The sequence below is a fragment of the Ochotona curzoniae genome, unplaced genomic scaffold (assembly GCF_017591425.1).
Source record: "Ochotona curzoniae isolate NIBS_2020 unplaced genomic scaffold, NIBS_Ocur_1.0 contig_1, whole genome shotgun sequence".
Lineage (NCBI taxonomy): Eukaryota > Metazoa > Chordata > Mammalia > Lagomorpha > Ochotonidae > Ochotona > Ochotona curzoniae.
In genome coordinates this window covers 46,800,003-46,821,738 of record NW_024464918.1, presented here as the reverse complement: position 1 = coordinate 46,821,738, position 21,736 = coordinate 46,800,003, and the positions used below count along the sequence as shown (strand labels likewise).

Below are 21,736 nucleotides of genomic sequence, written 5' to 3'. Positions count from 1 at the left end.
AGCTGCCAGTTTAGAGGGTGCTCCAGCCTCACCCTGTAGCCCTAGGCATATGCTGCTGTCACAGGAGTTGTGATCACAGTATCGTCCAGTCCATTGTTACCCTGGCTTAGGAACCAGTGACAACTAGTGCCAGGCATTCTCAATGCTTCCTGTTGTGTTCCTCCAACCCAGCTTCTAGCATGCTGCCAACAAGGGTAGAAAAGTATTTTTCAGTAAGTGGCATCCCGTTGGACCAGAAGTCCTAAGTCACACACCAGGACACATTCTCAGGATTGGAAGTGCTGGGAACCCTTCTGGAGCTTGGGAGACAATGTCTACAGCATTAATGTATCTCAGACACTGGCTGTGAACTCAGTTTGGCACATGGCAGCAAAGTTTTCTTTCAAGAATGGAATACAAAAGCAAGGGTAGTGTTTTGTCAGACTCAACACACATGCCAGGGTATGTAGAGGTCACAGCATTTTGTTTAGAATGCATTTGCCAAGGTGGGCATAAAGTCAAGGGCCTTTCCAGAGGGTGGGTCCAGTGGGCCCTGGTACCTGTCCCTATTCCAGCCCTATGAGGACAACTCTCCCTTCCTTAGCCAACCAAGAGTACAGGTAATGGGAAGGGATCGTGAGGCTGAGGGTGTGTGTGTGTGTGTGTGTGTGTGTGTGTGTGTGTGTGTGTGTTTTGAAGGCAGCCATCTTTTCCTGGGGGGCAGAAGGTGTCTCTTGGAGGCTTTGGGGACTCTTATCCTTGACCTGTCCAAGGTCCTCCCCACCCCCAACTGTGTTTACCTTCCCTGTTCCTTCTGACCAGCCTTCAGACTGCTGTGCGCAGGTGTAGCTACCTGCTTGCTCCTCATAGAGCTGAGTAGAGGATTGCTGGGAGGGGGGCCAGGGACCAGGGGACTGGAGCCAGGGTTGGAGCCAATGTTGCCATCAGCCCCACACGCTTCCTACCTTCTCTCTTCTTGCACCTTACCTAATGCCCTTGGTTGCTGCTGCAAATCTGGGGGAAAATTGAACACAGGACACAGTTACTGCACTTCTCTGGGTCCTGAGATGCTAGAATTGCATTAGAGCCCCTCTGAATGAAACAGGTGGCACTCTGCAGGTGGCAGCCATTCATACCTTGACAGCCATCTGTGCCTGTCTGGGTGAGATCACTCCACAGGCAGGTGTTGAGCTGTGCCCCATGCTCCGCAGGCGCCTGGCCACAGTGTGGTTCTGACTCATCCCTCCTTGGCCAATGTGTCCACAGCTCTGCTCTGCTCAGACCGCTGCCACTTCCTGTGCTCTCCAGGGCTGCAGGGCTCTGTGGTGTAGTTCAGATATGGCCAGTTTCCTAGTGATGAATTTCTATGTGCATCTCATGAGGTTTCAGTGATTCCTGATTTTATACTCTGCACCTGCCATCTTTTTTCTAAATAAATAAATTAAAATGGCAGATCTTGGACAGAGGGACTTTCCTCCCATGGATAATCACAGATTCAGCCCTAAGTGTTTAGACTTGCCAATTTGTCACTGGAGGGTGAGGGTTCGTTGTAGGGGCTTGGTACACCCCCTGCATATCCCCATTGAGCTCAGCAGAGGCTAAGGACAGTGACCTGCAAGGAGACACCTGCTAGGGTGAAGAGCTGAAGTAATCTCAGATGTTGCTCTCAGTGAGATTCCTAGTCCTCATGCATGATTCATACCTTCCGAAGGACATTGCTGCTGACCTCAGTTTTTCATTACAGCATCTGGGCTACTGGGTTGCCCTGGTCACCGTGAGCTGCCTGTGGAGGGCCAGGAAGCTGGGTCACTGCAGCTGCAGAGGAGTGTGCCACTGCTTTCTGAGGGAGATACTGAGGAGCTGTGTCAGGTAAATGAGCTCTGATGCCACAGGCTGTGGTAGCATCACTGTCCTCCCTGCTTGTGACTCCTCTCCTCAGTTTACACACACTGACATCTCTCCCAAAAATGCTGTCCAGTGTGAACCAGCTAACCACAACCCCAAACCAAAGAAAAGGTGGGAAGGGCAGTACCAGTCTAGGTCTGTGGACTTGTGACATGTAGATATGTTGTAGGCATACACAGGCACCCTGGTGGCCATCACTGCTCATTGTGTATACTTGTGCTCACTACATGTGTACACTGTGCAAATGCCTTGTGTGCTTGCTCTGTGTGTTCTATGTGTGTGTGTGCTGTTTATACATGTATACAACGTATGATATGAACTCACTGTGTGTGCATTCATGTGTGCTGTGCAGTGTGTGCATGTATCATGTTCAGGTGCACAACACATGTACTGTTTATACATGTGTACAGTACATATCCTGTGCTTGTATTCCATGTGTGTGTCCATTAGTGCTCTGTTTGTGCTATGAGGCACTTTAAGTGTGCCACTTTTGTCACTTTTCTTCCTGGATCTCACTCAGTCCTTTATAGTGATCACATGTAAGCAGGCTACTTTCTAGCCATGCCCAGCACATTCTGGGCCACATTGATCCCAGAACTCACCAGTTATCGGTCTCCTTTGTTTGGTGTGTTGAGACATCCTGTTGCTGTTGTGACTGATGTACCCCAAGTGTCCCAAACCCCTCTGCTGAGATCACGGGAGTGTAATGGGGGCTGAAGATATTCCCACATGTATCCCTGCAGAAGTGTTTGGGGCTGAGACCATCTCCGTGTCCCACAGTTGTATTTAGGTTAAAATAGGAGCTATGCTCATGGGTGAGAAAGTAAGAACTTGTCCTGCTAATTCCAGAGGTAAGCATGCAATCTGAGAGGTCCTTTTACTTTCTGGATATTCTGTCTGCCAGCCAATGTGACAGCATGTACTCTTTGTCTCAAGGCTGGGGACAGACTGGGAGATATCAGGATGGAGAAGCATGGAATTGAGGGTAGGATCAGGCTCCCTGGAATGACAAATTTGTGGGTTTCAAGTTATTAATGACCAGGGACATTGGTAGTGGGAATGATGGGTACTGTGTGTCAGAACCCTGGACTCAGGGCTGTGGGGAGGGTGGAAGGTAAAGGTCTGTAGGCTGGAGGACACTAGGACGAGCCGCCAGGGTGTTGGGGGAGGGCTGTGGACTTGGATGGAATGACCTAGTTTCTTACAAGATTGTCTTTTTGAGGTGGAACACATGTTTCCTATTTAGAGAAGAATTCTTAGCTGTGCAGTTGAAGCCCAAGCCTAAGTAGGAACGAGTTAAATTTCTGGGGAAAACAAAAATGCAAGAAACCCTCCTCCTTCCAGCTGTGGTTTTTGTTGCAAATGCTATTAAAGCCATTACGTCGGGATGTGTCTTGGTGATTTATATTGCAGTGCGGGGGGCTGCAGGGAGAGATGGTTGGGTGCACAGAGGTGGACATGGGTTGTAGCACCCAACCTTCAGACCACTGTGGTCAGTGATCAGTGTGGCCACATTGCCTGGAGAGGCAGATAGATAGCTTAGAGGCCATGAGGAGAGCTGACTGGCCAAGGGCTTGGCAGGGGTCCTTGACCCGCCTCAGCATCTATTCCCTCCTCAGAACCGCTACCCTCGGTCATGGAATCTGTGGACGCCACGTAGTGGATGCTGGGTTGGAAAGCAAAAAAACAGAAAGTAGCCTTTGGCTGTTCCCAGAGCAGGGTGTTTCAGTTCTGCATGAAGTTCTTCGTGATCTCTTTCTGAATCCAGGATTGGGTCAGCTTGGTGGGCACAGAGCCAGGAAGGCACATTTTAGGGACTGGCCCCTGTGAGCTTCACAGGATCCCCTGTGTGATGCTCATCTTTGTTGCTGAGCATGGTGAGCTTCTGCTCACAGATTTATGAGAATCTGAGCTCTGCATTGTGTGACATAAGACAGCCTACACTGGCTGTAGGTGACATTAGACACAAACATCATTCAGAATGACTATAAAGCCACCTAATGGGAGCAGTGTTCCCTCCCAAGGCTCATGGCAGGGGTGGGGCTGTGAGAGGACTTGAATGTTTCCAGCTCACGTTTACATCTGTGGTGAAGCCCTCTGCACACACAGCTGAGCTGAGTCCCTCCTGCCGCTGTCTAGAGTAATCAGAACTTTCCAAAAATGATTCTGAGGTCCATTTCTTTTTGTTTTTCTCTTTATTATTTCCTTTTATAGACAATATATAACACATGTCAGCACCAGTAACCTTTCTCTCTCTAACCTGTTATCCCTGGTCTCTGATATCATAACCTTAAACCTGACTGTTCCCTTCATTTGTTACAGTCTGGTCTTTGTGGGGTGGGATGTTTCATAGCTGTTTTCATTCTCAGCTTTGATTCCAGTCCAGATATTAGTGTTGAGAAAAGCCAGGTATTTCAGGATATGTTACAGGCTGAGCATCCAAAAATTCGAAATCTGAAACTTTGTCAGCACTAGGCAAGTGATGTATTGCAGACAAGATGCAGGTAAGTGAAAAATATTGTAGAAAACTACCTTCTGGTTCTGTGCATTAAGGTGTGTATGAAAAAAAAAATACATTTTTTTGTCTAGATTTGAGTCCCATCTCAAAGATATAATTTTGTAAATGTGAATATTTCAAAATATTTAAAATATATATAAAATCTGGGCCCGGCACGGTAGCTTAGCAGCTAAAGTCCTCATCTTGCATGCGCCAGGATTCTTTATGGGCACCGGTTCTAATCCCAGTGGCCCCACTTCCCATCCAGCTCTGCTTGTGGCCTGAGAAGGCAGTGGAGGACGGCCCAAAGCCTGGGGACCTTGTACCCGCATGGGAGACCCGGAAGAAGCTCCTGGCTCCTGACTTCGGATTAGCTCATTCAGACCATTGCAGCAACTTGGGGAGTGAATCATTAAACAGAAGATCTTCCTCTCTGTCTCTCCTCCAACTTTCCAATAAAAATAAAATAAATCTTTAATATATATGTGTGTGTGTGTGTAACAACAATTTAGCCCTTGTGTTTTGGGAAAATGTTTGTACCTATTTCTTTGAGAAGCAGATAGGCAGACAGTGCCTGCTTCTTTCTTAAAAGCCCATGAGCCAGGAACTTAATCCAGGTCTCCCCAAAGGTCTGTGTCAGCAGTGGGCAGAAATTAAAACTCAGGGGTGGGCATCGAACCCAGGTATTCTGGTGTGGACACAGTAATCTTAACTGCCCCAGACTTACACTTGGTTGTGAATTGTTGATCAATGTTCACGATGCCGCAGCCCATGTTTTCTCTAAGCATTGAGCTGTAGAAAGAGCCTCATCACAAGGACACACTTCCCTTTTTGCTTCCAACACTCACAGAGAGTAAGGGCTCTGTGCGTTTCAGAGTGCCCTAGGCAGGGAGCAGGAAGCCTCTCCCAGGCCTCAGCTCAGCTCCCATCTGATGTACACTGGACTGAGTCATGGGAATATGCCACGTGTTACTGTACTCATTCATCTTTGTGTGTCCCTGAGAGTCACTGTGAGTAACCTTGGATAGATACCCATACTCCCTGCCTGGGGTGTCCTTGGCACAGCTATTTCAGTGGAGCCCAGTCCCAGGGGACCGTTCAGTGTCCAGAATGTCCAGGCTCTACAGGTCATAAGAATGTCATGTGGGTGCAGTTCTTCTGAATTCCAGGTGCCATGTACATCAGTTATGTCACTTCATCTGTGATTAGGGACTGTCACCTCCAGGAAACTGGCCACGAAGGAAGCCTAACAAGAGATGGTTCAAAACTTTGTGCAAAGGACGGACTGCAGAAGAAGCTGGCATCTAATGAACAGCTCCTCCAGAAAGTCAGTCCTGTGAGAGACTTCCGATTTGTGAGATGAGTCACCTCCTTCCTCTGGATATCTGATACCTTAGTTGTCATTTTGTGAAGTTTGAGTCTTAAAACTGAGTGTTCAATAATTCTGGTTTAGAACTATTGAAAACTTTAAACCAAGGCCTGGCACGATTGCGTACTGGTTAAAGTCCTCACCTTGCTCACACTGGGATCCCATATAGGCACCAGTTCATGTCCCAGCTGCACCACTTCCCATCTAACTCCTTGCTTGTGGCCTGAAATAACAGTCAAGGACGGCCCAAAGCCTTGAGATCCTGCACTCTCATGGGAGACTCAAAGGAAGTTCCTGGCCCCTGGCTTCAGATTTGCTCAGTTGCACCCATTTTGGCCACTTAGGGAGTGATTCAGTAGATAGAAGATCTTTCTCTGTGTCTCTCCTGTCTCTGTAAATCTCACCTTCCAATTTAAAAAAAAAATCCTTAAAAAAAATTTATTCACTTATCTGAAGGGCGAAGACACAGAAAAAGAGATCTTCCATTTGCTGGTTCACTCCCCCATGAGCCTAGAACTCCGTGTGGGTCTCTTGCATATGTGGCAGGAAGCTAAGCCCCTGAACCATCCTCTGCTACTTCCTGGGCATGTCAGCAGGGAACCGAGTCATAAGCCAGAGTATCCAAGACATGAACTGGTGCTCTGGTACAGGATTCTTTTTTTTGCAAGCAGCAACTCCACCCACTGTGCCACAATCTCAGCCCCTGTTAAACTTCTGAGGAGCCTCTGTATTGTTTTCCATAGTGATATACTAATCCATGTTCTCCCACCATATATGGGGATTCCACCTTCTCCATATCTGTCCAGTGACAGATCTGCTGTATGATCCAGCAGTCTTGCTTTTGGGAAGGACAGGAAATTAGTTAGCAGAAGAGACACCTATACATATATATTTACCTCAGCACTGTCCAGAGCAGCCCATTAGCTGAAGAACGCACAGTGGAATAATATTCAGTCATTAAAAAGCAACAAAATCTTGTCATTTGTGGAATTGTAAAAAATGGAGTGCATGGTAGTAAGCAGAGGCAAGACTGAGGGCATGAGGAGAGATCGATTAATTAATACAAAGCCATAGCTAGTAGGAAGAGTAAGTTCTGGGTTCTGTTGTACAAAAGGGTGGTTATAATCAGCAGTATTGCATCATACATTGGAATAACTAGAAGACAGGATTTTGAATGTTCTTGTCATAAAGATAACTATTCTGAATCGATCATTACATATTGTGTAAATGTACCAAACCTGACTCCGTGCTCCATGGTATGGTCTTTATGTGTCCATTTAGAAACAAATGCATATCGTGATGGCTCATTTCACAACTGAATACCTGGCTTCACACTGTAATCTAGCCATGCACTGTGTAACAACGTTATAGTCAGTGACGGACCACAGGTGCCGCAGCGACAACCTAGCATCTTGATCTGTGAGTGCATGTTTGTGGTGTTTGCAGGACAACATGTTCCCTAATGTCATGTCTCTGAGTGTGTCCCATTGTTCAGCAGTAAGTAACTATGCATGTCATAAGAAGGACAGTTTGGGCCTGGCAAGATAGCATAGTGGTTAAAGTCCTAGCCTTGAAAGCGCCGGGATCCCATATGGGTGCCGGTTCTAATTCTGGCAGCCCTGCTTCCCATCCAGCCCCTTGCTTGTGGTCTAGGAAAACAGTCGAGGACGGCCCAAAACCTTGGGTTCCTGCACCCATGTGGGAAACCCGGAAGAAGCTCCTGGCTTGAGGGACATTTCTCTTTATTAACTTTTACATTGTAAGATATATTTCAAAATAAAGAACCCAGGGCTGGTGTAATAGTTCATTTGGCTAATTCTCCACCTTGCAATACCAGCATGCCTTATGGGCATCAGTTTGTGTCCTAGTTGCTCTACCTCCCATCTAGCAACCCGCTTATAACCTGGGGAAAAAGCAGAGAATGGCCGAAAGCCTTGGAACCCTGCACCTGCATGTGGGAAACTCGGAGGAGGACCATGGCTCCTGGCTTCAGATTGGCTCAGCTCTAGCTGTTGTAGCCATTTGGGGAATGAACCAGAGGATGGAAGGTCTTTGCTACCTTCTCTCTGTAAGTCTGCCATTCTAATAAAAAATAAATAAACCTTTTAAAAAACAAATTAAAAAATCCCAAACCCTACAAAGTAAATATAGGGGTGTGTGTGTGTGTGTGTGTGTGTGTGTGTGTGTGAACACAAATGTTACCATATGGGCAAGGGTTTGTGTCCCAGTTGTTCCACTTCCAATCCAACTCTGCTTATGGCCTGGGAAAGCAGTGGAGAATTCCCAAGTGCTTAGTACCCTGCACCCATGTGGGAAACCCGAAAGAAGCTCCTGACTCCCAGCTTTAGTCTGGCCATTGTGGCTATTTAGGGAGTGAACCAGTAGATGGGAAGATTTTCTCTGTCTCTCCTCCTCTCAGTGTATCTGACTTTCCAATAAAAATAAATAAATCTTTAAAAAAAATCTACCTTTGAAATGAACATAAATCTTTTTTTTAATTTTTTTTAAATGATCTTACTTAGTTGATTAGGGTACAAAGGCTCAAGGGCTACAGGAAAGTGGGTAATACCATTGTGTCCACACTGATTTTTTCCCTGTATTCAAATGAGCATAAATCTTTTAAAGTTTTAATTTAACAAAATTTCTTGAATTTATTTGAAAGAAAGAGAGACAGATCACTCTCCAGTTGCCTACAGGAGCCAGGGTTTAGCCACATGGAAGCCAAGAGCCTGGGGCTGCATCAGGGTCTGCAGTGTGGATGGGAGGGACCAAAGTATGTAAGCCATCACCTGCTACCTCCTAGGGTGCCCATTAGCAGGAAGCTGAAATTGAAAGCACCTCTGTGATGTAAACCAAGTCACTTCATTATGGCAGATGGGTATCCTAAGCAATGTCTTAATCATTGTGTCGAATGCCTATCTCCTGATTTTTTTTTTAAAGATTTATTTATTTATTGGAAAGGCAGATATACAGAGAGGAGAAAAGACAGAGAGGAAGATCTTCTGTCCAATGATTCACTCCCCAAGTGACCACAATGGCCGATGCTATGCCGATCCAAAGCCAGGATCCAGGAACTTCTTCCAGGTCTCCCACACGGATGCAGGGTCCCAAAGCTTTGGGCCGTCCTTGACTGCTTTCCCAGGCCACAAGCAGAGAGCTGGATGGGAAGTGGAACTGCCGGGATTAGAACTGGCGCCCATATGGGATCCCGGCACATGCAAGGAGAGGACTTTAGCCGCTGGGCCATACCGCCGGCCCCATCTCCTGATTTTGAGTGTACAGTTCAGTGGCGTTAACTACACTCACAATGTTGTGCAAATACCATCACCACTATCTGCGTCCGCAGCTTCATTGTCCCAAACTAAAACTCTGTATCCCTTGACAGTAACCTCATGTCCTACCTTCTCTGGTCTCTGACAATCACCGTTTTGCTTTCTGTCTCTGAATTTGCCTATCCTAAATCCTTTAAGCAGGAGCATGCAGTATTTGTTCTTTTATATCTGACGTATTTTACTTAGCATAGTGTTGTCAAGGCTTTACCTGTGAGAAAAATGAATTGGAGTTTCATCCCTGAGGAAGTATGCAATTCTGTGAGTTTATTGATGGACAGTTGGATTGTCCTAGCCTTTACACTGTTGTGAACAGTGCTGAGGCAAGCATTCACGTACAGGTATCTGTGTGACCTCTGGTTTGCAGTTCCTGTGGGTGGGTACCTAAGAGTAGGTTTGCTAAATCATGATAATTCTAAGCTTAGTTTTTTGAGCAGCTTCTCCACAGAAGCTGAACCATTTTATGTTCCCACCATCATTGCACAAGGGTTCCATTTGTTCCATATCTTCATCATTATTGCTTTCCTTTCGCAAATTGTAGCCATCTGATGGGTGTGAGGTGACACTTCATTTTGATTTTGATTTGTTTTTCCTTGATGACTTGGTGTTGAATATCTTCATGTGGTAATTGGCCATTCATATATCTTTTTTGGAGAAGCATCTGTTCTAGTCCTTTGCTCATTTATTAATTGGATTTGTCTTTTTGTTGTTAAGTAAGAGTTACATATGTATTTTAGGTGTCCGACCCTTATCAGATATGATTTGCAAATATTTTCTCTATTCCATAGCTTGTGTTTTTAAAAAAATTTTACAGTTTATCTATTTATGAGACAGAGAATTCCTATCCACTGGTTCCTCCCACAAGTGTCTTCAGTGGTCAGGGCTGGATCAGGATGGGACCAGGAGCCAGGAACTCAATCCCGATCTTCCTGGGTGGCAGGAGTTAGTTACCTGAGCCATCACTGCAAACTTACGGCCTCTTAGCATTAGCAGTCACAGGAATTGGGAATTGAGCCTATGTATTGTGGTGTGGATGTAAATGTCTTAACTGCTAAGGTTAAACTACAGCCCCTGTAAGTCTGAATTCTCTTCTTGCTGTGCTCTGATGCTCTGCTGACACCAGCCCCAGCTGCTACATTTCAGTTCTGGTCTCCAGCAGTGCTTACAGCTGCATTCAGGGCCCTGGGCTGTTCACACTGCTCATCAACTGGCTGTAACTCTAGAGGTTTCTACAACTCTAAGATTCTATCATTGACTAGAATAATTCACAGGCCTTAAGGAGTAAAGTCTTTAATCATCCCTGTTTTCAGGATTATTGCTTTAATATAACATTTGAAAATCAATAACCACCAAATGAAGAGACACAGAACAAAGTCTGGGAGATCCTAAATAAGGAGCTCTCTCCTGTGACATTCAATGTCAACCACCAGCTGTGTCCATGTGTCTTATCAACCAAGAAGCACCCCCACAAGCCTTGGGAATTAGCTTTTTACTAGGATGTTTCTGTGGCAGTGTAGTGGATTGACTTGTTGGCCATGTGTCTAACTCCCTTCCTTGAGCTTGGGCCTTTACCACATGTCCCCCTAGCTCCTACCCTAAGCATGTAGCCAGCTCATCCAGCATGGCTGCCCCATCCAGGGACCACCATGAGCCACTGAGCTGGTATCAACTCAGATGTGGTTCCAAGGGCTCATGGATAACAGAGACACTGCTATCACCTGGGAAGTTCCAGAGATTAAGATTCTTCCTCATAGGAACCAGGGACAAAGGCCAATACATTTATTTATTTATTTTTTATAAAAACGTATTTTATTTATTTGAAAGGCAGAGTTAGGGAGAGGGAAAAACAGAGAGATAGAGATTTTCTAACCTTGGTTTGCTCCCCAAATGGCCACAATGGCTGGGACTGAGCTGGAACTAGGATGGCCAAAGATAGGGGCCTGGAGATCCATCCTCTCCAACATGAAAGAAGAGAAAAGAAGAGTACCCAAGAACTCTAGAAGTTTTCTTCTGCTTTCCTAGGTACATTAGAGAGAGTGATTGGAAAGGAAGCACCTGAAGCTTGAACCAGTTTTCACCTGAAGCTTGAACCAGTTTTCCGAAATACTGGCTTTGCAGGTGGTAGCTCAATCTGGAATACGACAATGCCAGTTCCCTAAAATCTTTGTAGTTCAACAGGTATAAAATTGTCTAATTAGATTGAGTCTGACATGTCTAAGTTTCTTCCCTTTGGCTTGTGCTTTGGATATTATACCGAAGCATCCGTTGCTAGGACTGTGTTATGATACAGTGGGTTGAGTCACCATTTAGAACAACCACATCTCGGGCCCGGCACAATAGCGTAGTGGTTAAAGTCCTTGCCTTGCATGCACTGGGATCTCCTATGGGCACCGGTTCGTATCCCAGCAGCCCCCCTTCCCATCTAGCTCCCTGCTTATGGCCTGGGAAAGCAGTCAAGGACGGCCCAAAGCCTTGGGACCCTGCACCTGTGTGGGAGACCTGGAAGAAGCTCCTGGCTTCTAGCTTCAGATTGGCCCAGCTCCAGCCATTGTGGCCGCTCGGGGAGTGAACCATCAGACAGAAGATCTTCCTCTCTGTCTTTTCTCCTCTCTGTATATCTGCCTTTCCAATAAAAATAAATAAATCTTTTTAAAAAAAAAGAAGAACAACCACATCTCATATCACAAGGCCAGCTAGAGTCTTGGCTGCTTGACTTTCTGATCCAGCTCCTTGAATACACTGGCCAAACATCCCTTTAAGCATTTTAAATTCATTTCATTTAAGTGATTTTAATCAATGTGTTTGAGAGACAAAAAAAACAAAGACAGACAGATCTCCCATCTCTTGGTTCACATTCCAAATGCCTGCAGTAGCAGAGGCTAGGGTAGACCCTAGTGTTGCAACTGGGGTCTTATCTGTTAGGCCAAATACTACTACTACCAATCCATTCTTAGTGAATTTTTGTGTGTGAAGTGAAGTAAGAGTCTATCTTCATTTTTAAAAAGATTTATTTATTTTTATCTGAAAAGCGGGTTTACAGAGAGAGGAGAGACAGGAAGATTGTCCATCCACTTTTTCACTCCCCGAATGGCTAAAAAGGCTGGAGCTGAACCATTCTGTAGACAGGATCTTGGAGCTTCTTCTGGATTTCCCACAAGGTGCAGCAGCCCAAGCACTTGGGCTGTCCTCCATTGCTTTTCCCAGGTACATTAGCAAGGAGCTGGATCAAAAATGGAACAGACAAGACTTGAACCAACAGCCAAATAGGACGCCAGAGCCACAGGCAGAGATTTAACTTACTGTGCCACAGCACTGACCCCGTCTTCATTCTTTTTCGTGTCAGTAGTCAGTTGTCTTTGTGACTGAGTAATCTTGATAATCTATCAAAAATCTCTGAGCCACCATGTATGGATTCATTTCTAATCTATTGTCACCATTTTAATCATGGTAGTAAATTTTGGTGTTTTTTGTTGTTGTTGTTGTTTATTTTGTTTGTAATTGGAAAGGCAGATCAGATATATGGAGAACAGAGAGACAAAAATCTTTCATCTGCTGGTTCATTTCACACTTGGCCACAGTGGCTGGAGCTGAGCCAATCCAAAGCTAGGAACCAGGAGCTTTTTCCGGGTTTCTCATGCGGGTGCAGGGTCCCAAGGCTTTGGGCACAGCTGCTTTCCCAGGCCACAGGCAGGGAGCGGGATGGAAGTGGAGCCAGAAGAACATGAAGCAGCGCCCATGTGGTGCCAGTGCTTGCACGATAAGAATTTAGTCCTTGAATCATGGTGCCAGGCCTTGTAGTAAGTGTTTTTTAAGTGAGTTGATGGAGTATCACTTTCTCTTATTTTTAAGATTTTTTTATTTGAACGGCAGAGTTACAGAGAGAAGGAGAGACAAGAAAATTTTCCATTTGCTGGTTCGCTCTTCCAAATCGTGGCAATAGCCAGAACAGCTGGTCTGAATCCAGGAACTTCTTTAGTATCTCCCACATGGGTGCAGGATCTCAAGGACTTGAGCCATCCTCCATTGATTTCCCAGGCCATAGACAGGGAACTGGATCAAAAGTGGAACATCTGGGACTTGAACTGGTGACCATATGGAATGTTTATGCTGCAGGCAGCAGCTTTACCTGCTACACCATAGCACCAACACCTGCAGTAAATTTTAGCAGGAGGATCCAACTTCTTTCTTTTACAAACTTGTTGTGGCTAGTCTGCTTCCCTTACACTTCTGTGTAAATTTTTTTTTTTTTTGACGGGGATTTAAAATTATATTGGAAAAGTAGCACACAAAGTACAACAAAGGAGTATTTTTAAGATTTACAAATGTAGGACCCGGCGGTGTGGCCCAGTGGCTAAAGTCCTCACCTTGAACCCGCCAGGATCCCATATGGGCGCCAGTTCTAATCCCGGCAGCTCCACTTCCCATCCAGCTCCCTGTTTGTGGCCTGGGAAAGCCGTAGAGCATGGCCCAAAGCCTTGGGACCCTGCACCTGTGTGGGATACCTGAAAGAGGTTCCTGGTTCCCGGCTTCGGATTGGCATAGCATTGGCCGTTGTGGTCACTTGGGGAGTGAATCATCGGACGGAAGGTCTTCCTCTCTGTATATCTGACTTTGTAATAAAAATGAATAAATCTAAAAAGAAAAAAAGATTTACAAATGTGAAACTTTGCAAAATTAAAGTCGAGATCCAGATTTTGGTCTTAATGACAAAAAATGCAAGGCAAAAGCTAGAAAAATGTAATATTTGTCTTCATTTTAAAGTATCCTGACAATATAATCACTAAGGCCCTCATTTTTACTTAAAATTGGAGAATGCTTAGGATACGTCTTAAAGGAACCATGTTTCTGGTTCTCCAAGTCTTCTTCTTTTTTATTTTACTTCTTTTATTATTATCATTTTATGATACAGTTCCATAGGCTCTGGGATTTCCCTATCCCTTCCCCATTCCTTCCCCCTCACTGAGTTCCCCTATATCAGTACTAAAGTATAGTTCTTCATACACGATCGTATGTCTGGCATTATGGGCATGGACAATGGCAGAGAGTTCAGCATCCTATTATCAAGATATAGTTAACAGTTTCATTGGGAATCCATCTTTGTCTGGAAGTACAGATGCATACTGCATTGTATCATCACATCTGGATATGATAGTCTCCATTACACAGTTACTATACATCCCCTTAAATGAAAAGCCACAATACAAAATCAACAACTGGAAGAGAAAAGAGAAATTTACAACGCCATGAAGTTAAATAACATGCTACCAGATATGAAGTCTCCAATACACTGTTACTATACATCCCCTTAAATGAAAAGCCACAATACAAAATCAACAACTGGAAGAGAAAAGAGAAATTTACAACGCCATGAAATTAAATCACATGCTACTGAATGACTAATGTGTCATTGAAGAAGTAAAAAAGGAAAATCAAGAACCTGCTTGAAGAAAATGATGCTACTGTATGATCTATGAGTCAGTAAAGAATTTAATTAATTTTTGAAGAGATGAAACTGATAAAAATAATTAAAATCCATGAGATATAATTTCTGCTGATCTTTGTTAGTAAGATATATTTTCTGTAGGAAACAAATAAATGGGCTTTGTTTTTTAATCCAGTCTACTTATCTATGATGTCTGATTGATGATTTTAAGCCATTTACATTCAGGGTTAATATGAATGGGCAGTAATTTGGTCCTGTGATTTTAGCAATACGTTGTTCATTGATTTGGTCTTTTGTTGTTATTTTACTGGGATGTTCTTCACATTTGTCTTAGGTTTTGGTGGGTGCTATTCCTTTTCTCTGTCAAGAGAACATTTTTAAGCATTCTTTGTAGCACAGGTTTGGAAGAGACATTCTTTTAACTTTTCTTTAGTGTGAGGAATTTTATTTCGTTTTCAAAAGCAAAGGAAAGCTTTGCTGGGTATGTTATCCTGGGTTGACAATTTTTTGCTTACAGAATCTGGAATGTGTAGTTCCATTCTCTTCTTGCCTATAGAGTTTCCTGTGAAAGGTCTCCTGTGAGTTTAATTGGCATTCCTTTATATGTCAGCTGATTTTTTTCACATGCACATTTAAGGATCTTTTTTTAATGTATGTTTGAAGAGAGCTTGATTATCATGTGTCATGGTATATATCACTTTTGATCAAGCCTGTTGGGAGTTCTGTGCTCCTCCTAGATGTTGTTTCCCAATTCTTTCTCCAGATTAGGGAAGTTTTGCTTTATTATTTCATTGAATACATTTTTAAACTCAGCTTCTGTTTCTGTACCTTCTGGAATTCCCATAAGTCTTATATTCGGCCTTTTAACAGTGTCTTTCAGTTCTTAAGTACTTTTTATAGTTTGACCCAGCTCCGCTTCCAGCTTTTTGTTTGTTTCCCCCTAGTGACAGGAGTATCTTCCAATTCTGACATACTTTCTTCTGTTCATTCATTCTATTTTGGAACTCTCCACTGTACTTTTAATTTGTTTCCTGTATTCTTCATTTGTGATATATAAGCTCTCATTTAATTCATTTCCTATGTGACATATTCCTTAAATTCCTTGAATGCCTACTTACGTGCTTCTAGTTGTTGATAAGATGCTTTATAACAAGCATTTTGAATTCTGTATCCCCCATTTTCACGGTGTACTTCTCAGTTAACTCTGAGGTTGGCAAAGGGTTTTGCTCCTTTGCAGGGGAGTCTTCAGTAATATTCGTTATGCCTCTGTCTCTTCTTTTGCTCTTGGTCATTGTACTTCTGATTCATTGTACATCAGATTCTTTTCCTTGGGGCAGGTTTCCATGCTCTGTTACCCACAGGTCTACAGTTTGATTTCCCTTATTACTGTTGGTGCACAGCTCTTTGTTTACAGTCACTTGTGGCACTCCCTCCATTGAGTTCCAGGTCTGGGTTCTTATGTTGGACTTCCTCCATGGTCTCTGTAGCCCCGGTTCCTGGCTCACCATTCTCCACCTCCTGTGACTATGCTGAGGCTGTATCATTATCTGTACAACCTTTCTCCCACTTCCAGTTGGAGCAGGTCCCACAATTCAGGAGACACCAGGTGTCCTATATAGCTAGGTTGTTGGTGATGGTGATCTTGCCAGAACCTGTTGGCCATTAGGTCTGAGGGCCACACGGACCTATTTTGACCCGTATGATGCTGTAGTCGGTATTATTTTCCTGTGGGACCAGTACAATGCACTGAGCTCAGTGAGTTCTCGCAGAGCTCAGCACATGCACAGTTCATTGTTGTCCCTGCAGATTTAAATTCTTTGCCACACCGTATGAAATGGTACCTATGTGCCACTACTAGAGTTCTTGATCTGCTGGCTGTCAGGTTTGAGCGCTACCCGGACCTATCTTGGGTGGCACCTGTAGGATGCCACGTTGTTGCCGTTCACTGAGCCAGAAATGAGTTTACTCCCTAGCTCAGTGCATGTGCAGTATTGTCCATAGCCCTTGCCTCCTTAAACAAAATGGCACCCCAATAAGGCTCCAAGGGCCAGACTGGGTTGTGAAATCCACCCTGTTCCCGCACTGCCTGTCTGGGATCTGCTGCTCTGTCTCTGCTCCTGGTCAAATCAAAAAGACCAACAGGATGGGCAGTTCTTTGTCTGGGTTCACCTCCTGAGCTCCTAGTAAAAGTCCCTTCTCACCTGTTGCTGGTGTAGTTCTGACTGCTGGTGCAGTTCTGGCTGCTGGTGCAATTCAGATCATCACTTGCTGAATGCCACTGGGGTATCAGTCACTGCAACACCACACCATTTTTCTGCTGCTTTCCTATGTCTGTCAGTCTCCAGGTGCCTCACTGCTGTTGTTCTGTCCTCTTCTATTCCCTGGAATGTGCCCTCTTTGCTTCACACTGGCTAATATTTCTGTCTGTTTAAATGTGCCCTTACTCTATTTTGCCATCTTGATTTTCACAATTCTGTATGAATTTGAATATCTGCTTCTCTACCTCTTTAACTGCAATAGTTGGAATTTTGTTGGGATTTTTAAGATCTGCACAGTACTGTGTAAAGCACTGCCATTTTCCCAACGTGAAATCTGGCATCCAGGAAGTCATGGTGTCTTTCCATTCTAAAACTGTTAAGAGTTTGCAATATGTAACTCTTTCATCCCCTTTGGTAAAGATATTCCTAGGTATTTTATTCTTTTAGGATACTGTTTTAATAAAAAAGACAAATGTTTTTATCAGAAGATAAAAATAAGAATGTTAAGATATACATGTGCATGCACGCGTGTGCACACACACACTTTTTTTAATCTTCTAATTCTGTATTGTTGCTGTATGGAAATACAGCTGGTTTAAATTGTATTTGTTTTTTGAAAGGTGTTATCTTTTTACTTGCAATTTTATTTATTTGAAAGGTAAAGATACAGATAGAGAGAGAGAAAGAGATGGATCTGCCATCTGCTGGTCTAAACCCAAAAATGGTTTCAATGGCCAAGAGTGGTCTAGGTTTAACCCAGGAGTCTGGAGCTACATACAGTTATATGTGTGTGGGCGGCAGGTACCGAAGCAATTGGAACATTTTCTGCTGATTTTCAGGCACCATAGCAGGGAGTTGGATAGGAAGCAAAGCAGCTGGAGCTCAAACAAGCATTCCAATTTCGGATCCTGGCATCACAAGTGATATTTTACCTGTAAGTGTTTATTAGATATAACAGGGGTTTTTTAAAATTTGATGTGTGTGTAAAGTCTTTAAAGTTTTTCATATGTAAGATTATGTCATCTACAAACAGTTCTACTTCTTTCCGACTTGTAGCCTTTTTTTCTTTTTGTTCTAATTGCTTTTGCTAGCTTATTGCATGTTGAGTGTGATTTTTCTTACCTCTTTCCAGATCTTGAGATAATGCTTCCAGTCTTTTTGCATTGATTGTGCTGTCAGCTATGTTTTCACAAAAGCCTTTGATTATGTTACGGAAGTTCCTTTTATTTGTGATGGCTTGTGTGGTTTTGTCATGCAGGCATGTTGGAATTAGGAGGGTTTTGTTATTGTTGTTTTAGGATTTTTTTTTTTCAGTTTTGCAGAGAGATAGGGTGGTAAAGACAGAGATCTCCCATTTGCTGTTTCACTCCCCAGATGGCTTCAGTGGCCAAGGTTGGGCCAATCCAAAGCTGAGAGATGAAAGTTACTTTATTTTCTTTCTTGCTTGCTTTGTTGCTTTCTTTCTCTCTTTTTTCTTCTTAAAAGATTTTTTTTTTTGAAAGGCAGTCACAGAAAGGAAGGGGAAAAGAAAGAGAATGAATAAGAATCTTCCATCTGCTGGTTCACTCCCCAAGTGGATGCAATGGCTAGGGCTGCACAAGGTTGAAGCCATGGGCCAAGAGCTTCTTCCAGATCTTCTGTGTGGGATCAGGGTCCAAAGTACTTGGACCATCTTTAGCTGCTTTCCCAGGTGCATCAGTAGGATGTTGCATTGGAAGCTGAGCAGCCAGCACTTGGACCAACAGGCAGGAGTTTCATCTGGGTCTCCCTTATGGGTGACAAGTGCCCAAGGAATGGGCTTCCAGTGAACTGATGCCCATATAGGATGTCAGTGCTTTTTCTGTATCGAAATGAACGTGTGGTTTTTCCCTATGCTGCTAATGTAGGGCTTCACACTGATTTTCCCATGTTCTAGATCCTACACCACAGATGCATTTCACACAGATTTATTTCACTTGTGTCTTATTATGCTTTCATTTTCATTTATAACAAAAAATTTGTTGATTACCCTTCATTCATGATTTTGGTGTTTAATGCCCAGGTATTTATGAACATTATGGTGTCCTATATTTCTAGTTTCAAAGAAAATGCTTTCTCTGTTATTATCTTGTTGCCAGCACATGGTCTATGCTGTATAATAGCCATTCTTCTGGTTCTGTGTTGTGTCTCTTGGGTGCAGAGGGCTTCTAGTTGTTTCCTTACTGATCTCCTCTCCAAATATTCTGTCCATTGCTGACATTACTTTTACTAATTAAAAAAAAAATCTACAAGTATTATGCAGTTTTTGTTTCAGATTGAAAAGTGGGTCTTAAATTTTTACACGTTGAATTGTCCTGAGTGAATATTGTCCAAGGAAGCCATTGTCTGCAGGCCCTGACAATGCCTGTCTGTGTCCCCTGCTAAGATGGGTGGGGTGGCATTGCTGCTTCTTGACTGTGTAACTTCTTTCTCCTGAATCAGGCTTCATTGCTACTCCCTCTGTATAGAAGCTTCTGCCCCAAGGTCTGAGTGAGAACAAAGAGTGGATGTATTCTATGTCCAATGCCCGTAAGCTCTGAATGGCAGAGGCTCTGGTCATCTTGAGCAGCTTTCAGTTTGTTTCCTTTTTTGAGGGTTCTCCTGGGGTACAAAGTTCCCTATGGGAGATGAACCTTCCGGCACACTCCTTTAGGTAAGATGGATTTCTTTCAGTAAGGCTTCACTGTGCTCTTAACACTTGGTTTCATGATCTGGTAGAAGGGAGCCATGTTGATTGATGGAGTAGCCCAGGCCAACCCAGATTCCTCAGTCTCCAGGACCCACTTCCTCAACCTTAGATTAGAAGGTCCACTTGTCACTGGCAGCCACCAGCATATGTGCAAGAATCACCTCGGCCAGTTCTAAGGTTCCTCAGAAATAGCACAGGCCTGACCACATTGAGCTTCAGCTTTGCAGGGGTACCGGATGGCGGGTGGTATGGGTGGGGTCCTGAGCATGGAGAGACCCATAGCACTCCAGGCCCCAAGGAATGCAGCTGTGGGGAACATGGTTTGGGGTGGTCTCTGAGTGCTGAATGTGACAGATTACAGCAGGGAATGTTGCTTACGGCCCCCAGGGCTTTGACTGTGGTGAGAGCCAACTTTCTCCCTTTACCTTCCCCATAGCATATTAATGGCCCTGACTGGTAGAACTATTTGGAGTTGCAGACAGCTTGATTTATCCCAGCTCTGTTCTTAATGGTTGCTAATTTCTCACTGCAAGAAAATTCACAGATTCTGGGTGAGTCAGCTTAATAACAGCTTAGGGCAGACAGCCTGGCTAATGCTAACTCACTGTAGGCGCTTACTACACATAGAGTGTTACTCTGAATCCTGAGGCTGTATGGCCAGGTACAGTATAACACCTTCTCTTTGCAGTCTGTACTTTGAAAGAATTGCCCATACCTGGTGTAGCAGTGGGGCATGTCCTCTGTGCCACTGTCCCACAGAGGAGTAGTGCTGGAGAAGGTGGCTCAGGTTACTGGTGCCCAGCCTTACTCCTGATGGAGTCTACACATAAACACATCTCTCTATGAGGACACACTGTCTACCTCATTGAGCTGATTTTCCATCATTTATTTTCTGTCTTTATAAACAAAATGGGAATGGTGAGTGGGTCAAGCTGTCTCTGCATTTGTCTGTTGTTGCTGTCAGCCCAGATGGTGTCTATGGTGCTTGTCCAGGACTCGGGTGCTCTGTGGAGACAGATGCAGCTAATAGCTCTTTCTTACAGAAGACACAGGTCCAATAGTCGCTTACAATTACCATCAGAGGAAAGCAGCCCCTGTGCTCTCCTGGGGATGGTGGCCACTCACTATCAGATGGTGCCTCGGCTTCCTGCTCCCTTCCCAATAACCTGCTTATGGGCTACAGTGCTTGCTGTCTGGCCCTGCCTGGGCATCTGTAATGGTCATAAGCAGAAGGCCTAAGACTCTGCTTAGTATTCCTTTCCTGAACTCACTCACCCCCCTGTTTATCTCATGTATCCCAGTGTGACCAGATAGCTCTCTGGAGTTTGTAAATGTTAGTTTCTCCTTAAGCTCAAAGCACTGTTACAGATCATTTCTGTGTAGGTAAAACTGCCACTGGTTGCTAGGTTTATTTATTAGTAGAGTGACAACCTAGGGATGACTCCACTTTGACTCCCATCTTTGACTCAGAACCCAAGGAGGGCTCCCAAAGAGGCCACTAGGTATTTCAGAAGTTGATGACTTTATGCATTGATGACTAGACAGCCTGTCATCCCGGGCCACAGAAGGAACAACTGTTTTTAGGGTTTGGCCAGACTTCACATTCTCCATTCTTTCCATCCCCTGTTATATGGAATGCACACGATGCCATTTAATTACTTCAATCCCTCTCTTAAAGGAAAAAGAATCTGGACTCTGTTCCAGGAGTACTGGTAGTCTGAAAGTTAGCTTGGTGATTTCTTTGTCTAGAGACTTCGTAGCTGTAAAGATCTCTCTTGTATTTTTGCAGTGTTAATTGCAAGTGCTATTTTGGCAAGCAAGCAAAAGTCTCAGCAGGCTGTTTGCAATGAGTTCTATTTACAAGGCTTTCAAAGTGGTGAGACTTTTTCTAAATTAAAAAACTGAATAAGAACCAGCCGTTATTTTGAGTATGCATGCAATAAAATGGCCGATAGAACAGCTAGTCTTACCACAGGTTTTTGTGCATGTGTGTTACTGCTGTACCCAGGAATCTAGTTGTTTTTGGTTAAGCCACGGTTTCACTGTGGGCTGGGAAAAGGTAATTCCTTTGGCCTTCTGAGGGTATGGGTGATGGAAACAGGAGGATTTGTCTCAGGGATGACCCTGCAGACCCTTTTGTGAAGTACCAGGGTCCTCCACTTGTTAGCACTGACCACCTGAAACATGGTTTGTCCACGTTCCCATCTCCCATGACTTGGCATTCACACTGTCTTTCCAGGACTTCATAT

At 44.1% G+C, this 21,736-nt stretch overlaps 1 protein-coding gene across 1 annotated transcript in view; it reads left to right on the top strand.

Moving 5' to 3' along the window:
- Positions 1 to 21,736, top strand: part of SNAP47 (synaptosome associated protein 47) — a 53,907-nt gene that overhangs the window by 25,122 nt on the left and 7,049 nt on the right. Inside the window, exon 4 of the mRNA XM_040973704.1 lies at positions 1,724 to 1,848. Within this exon, the coding sequence (XP_040829638.1) occupies positions 1,724 to 1,848 (125 nt within the window). The remainder of the gene's footprint in view (positions 1 to 1,723; positions 1,849 to 21,736) is intronic.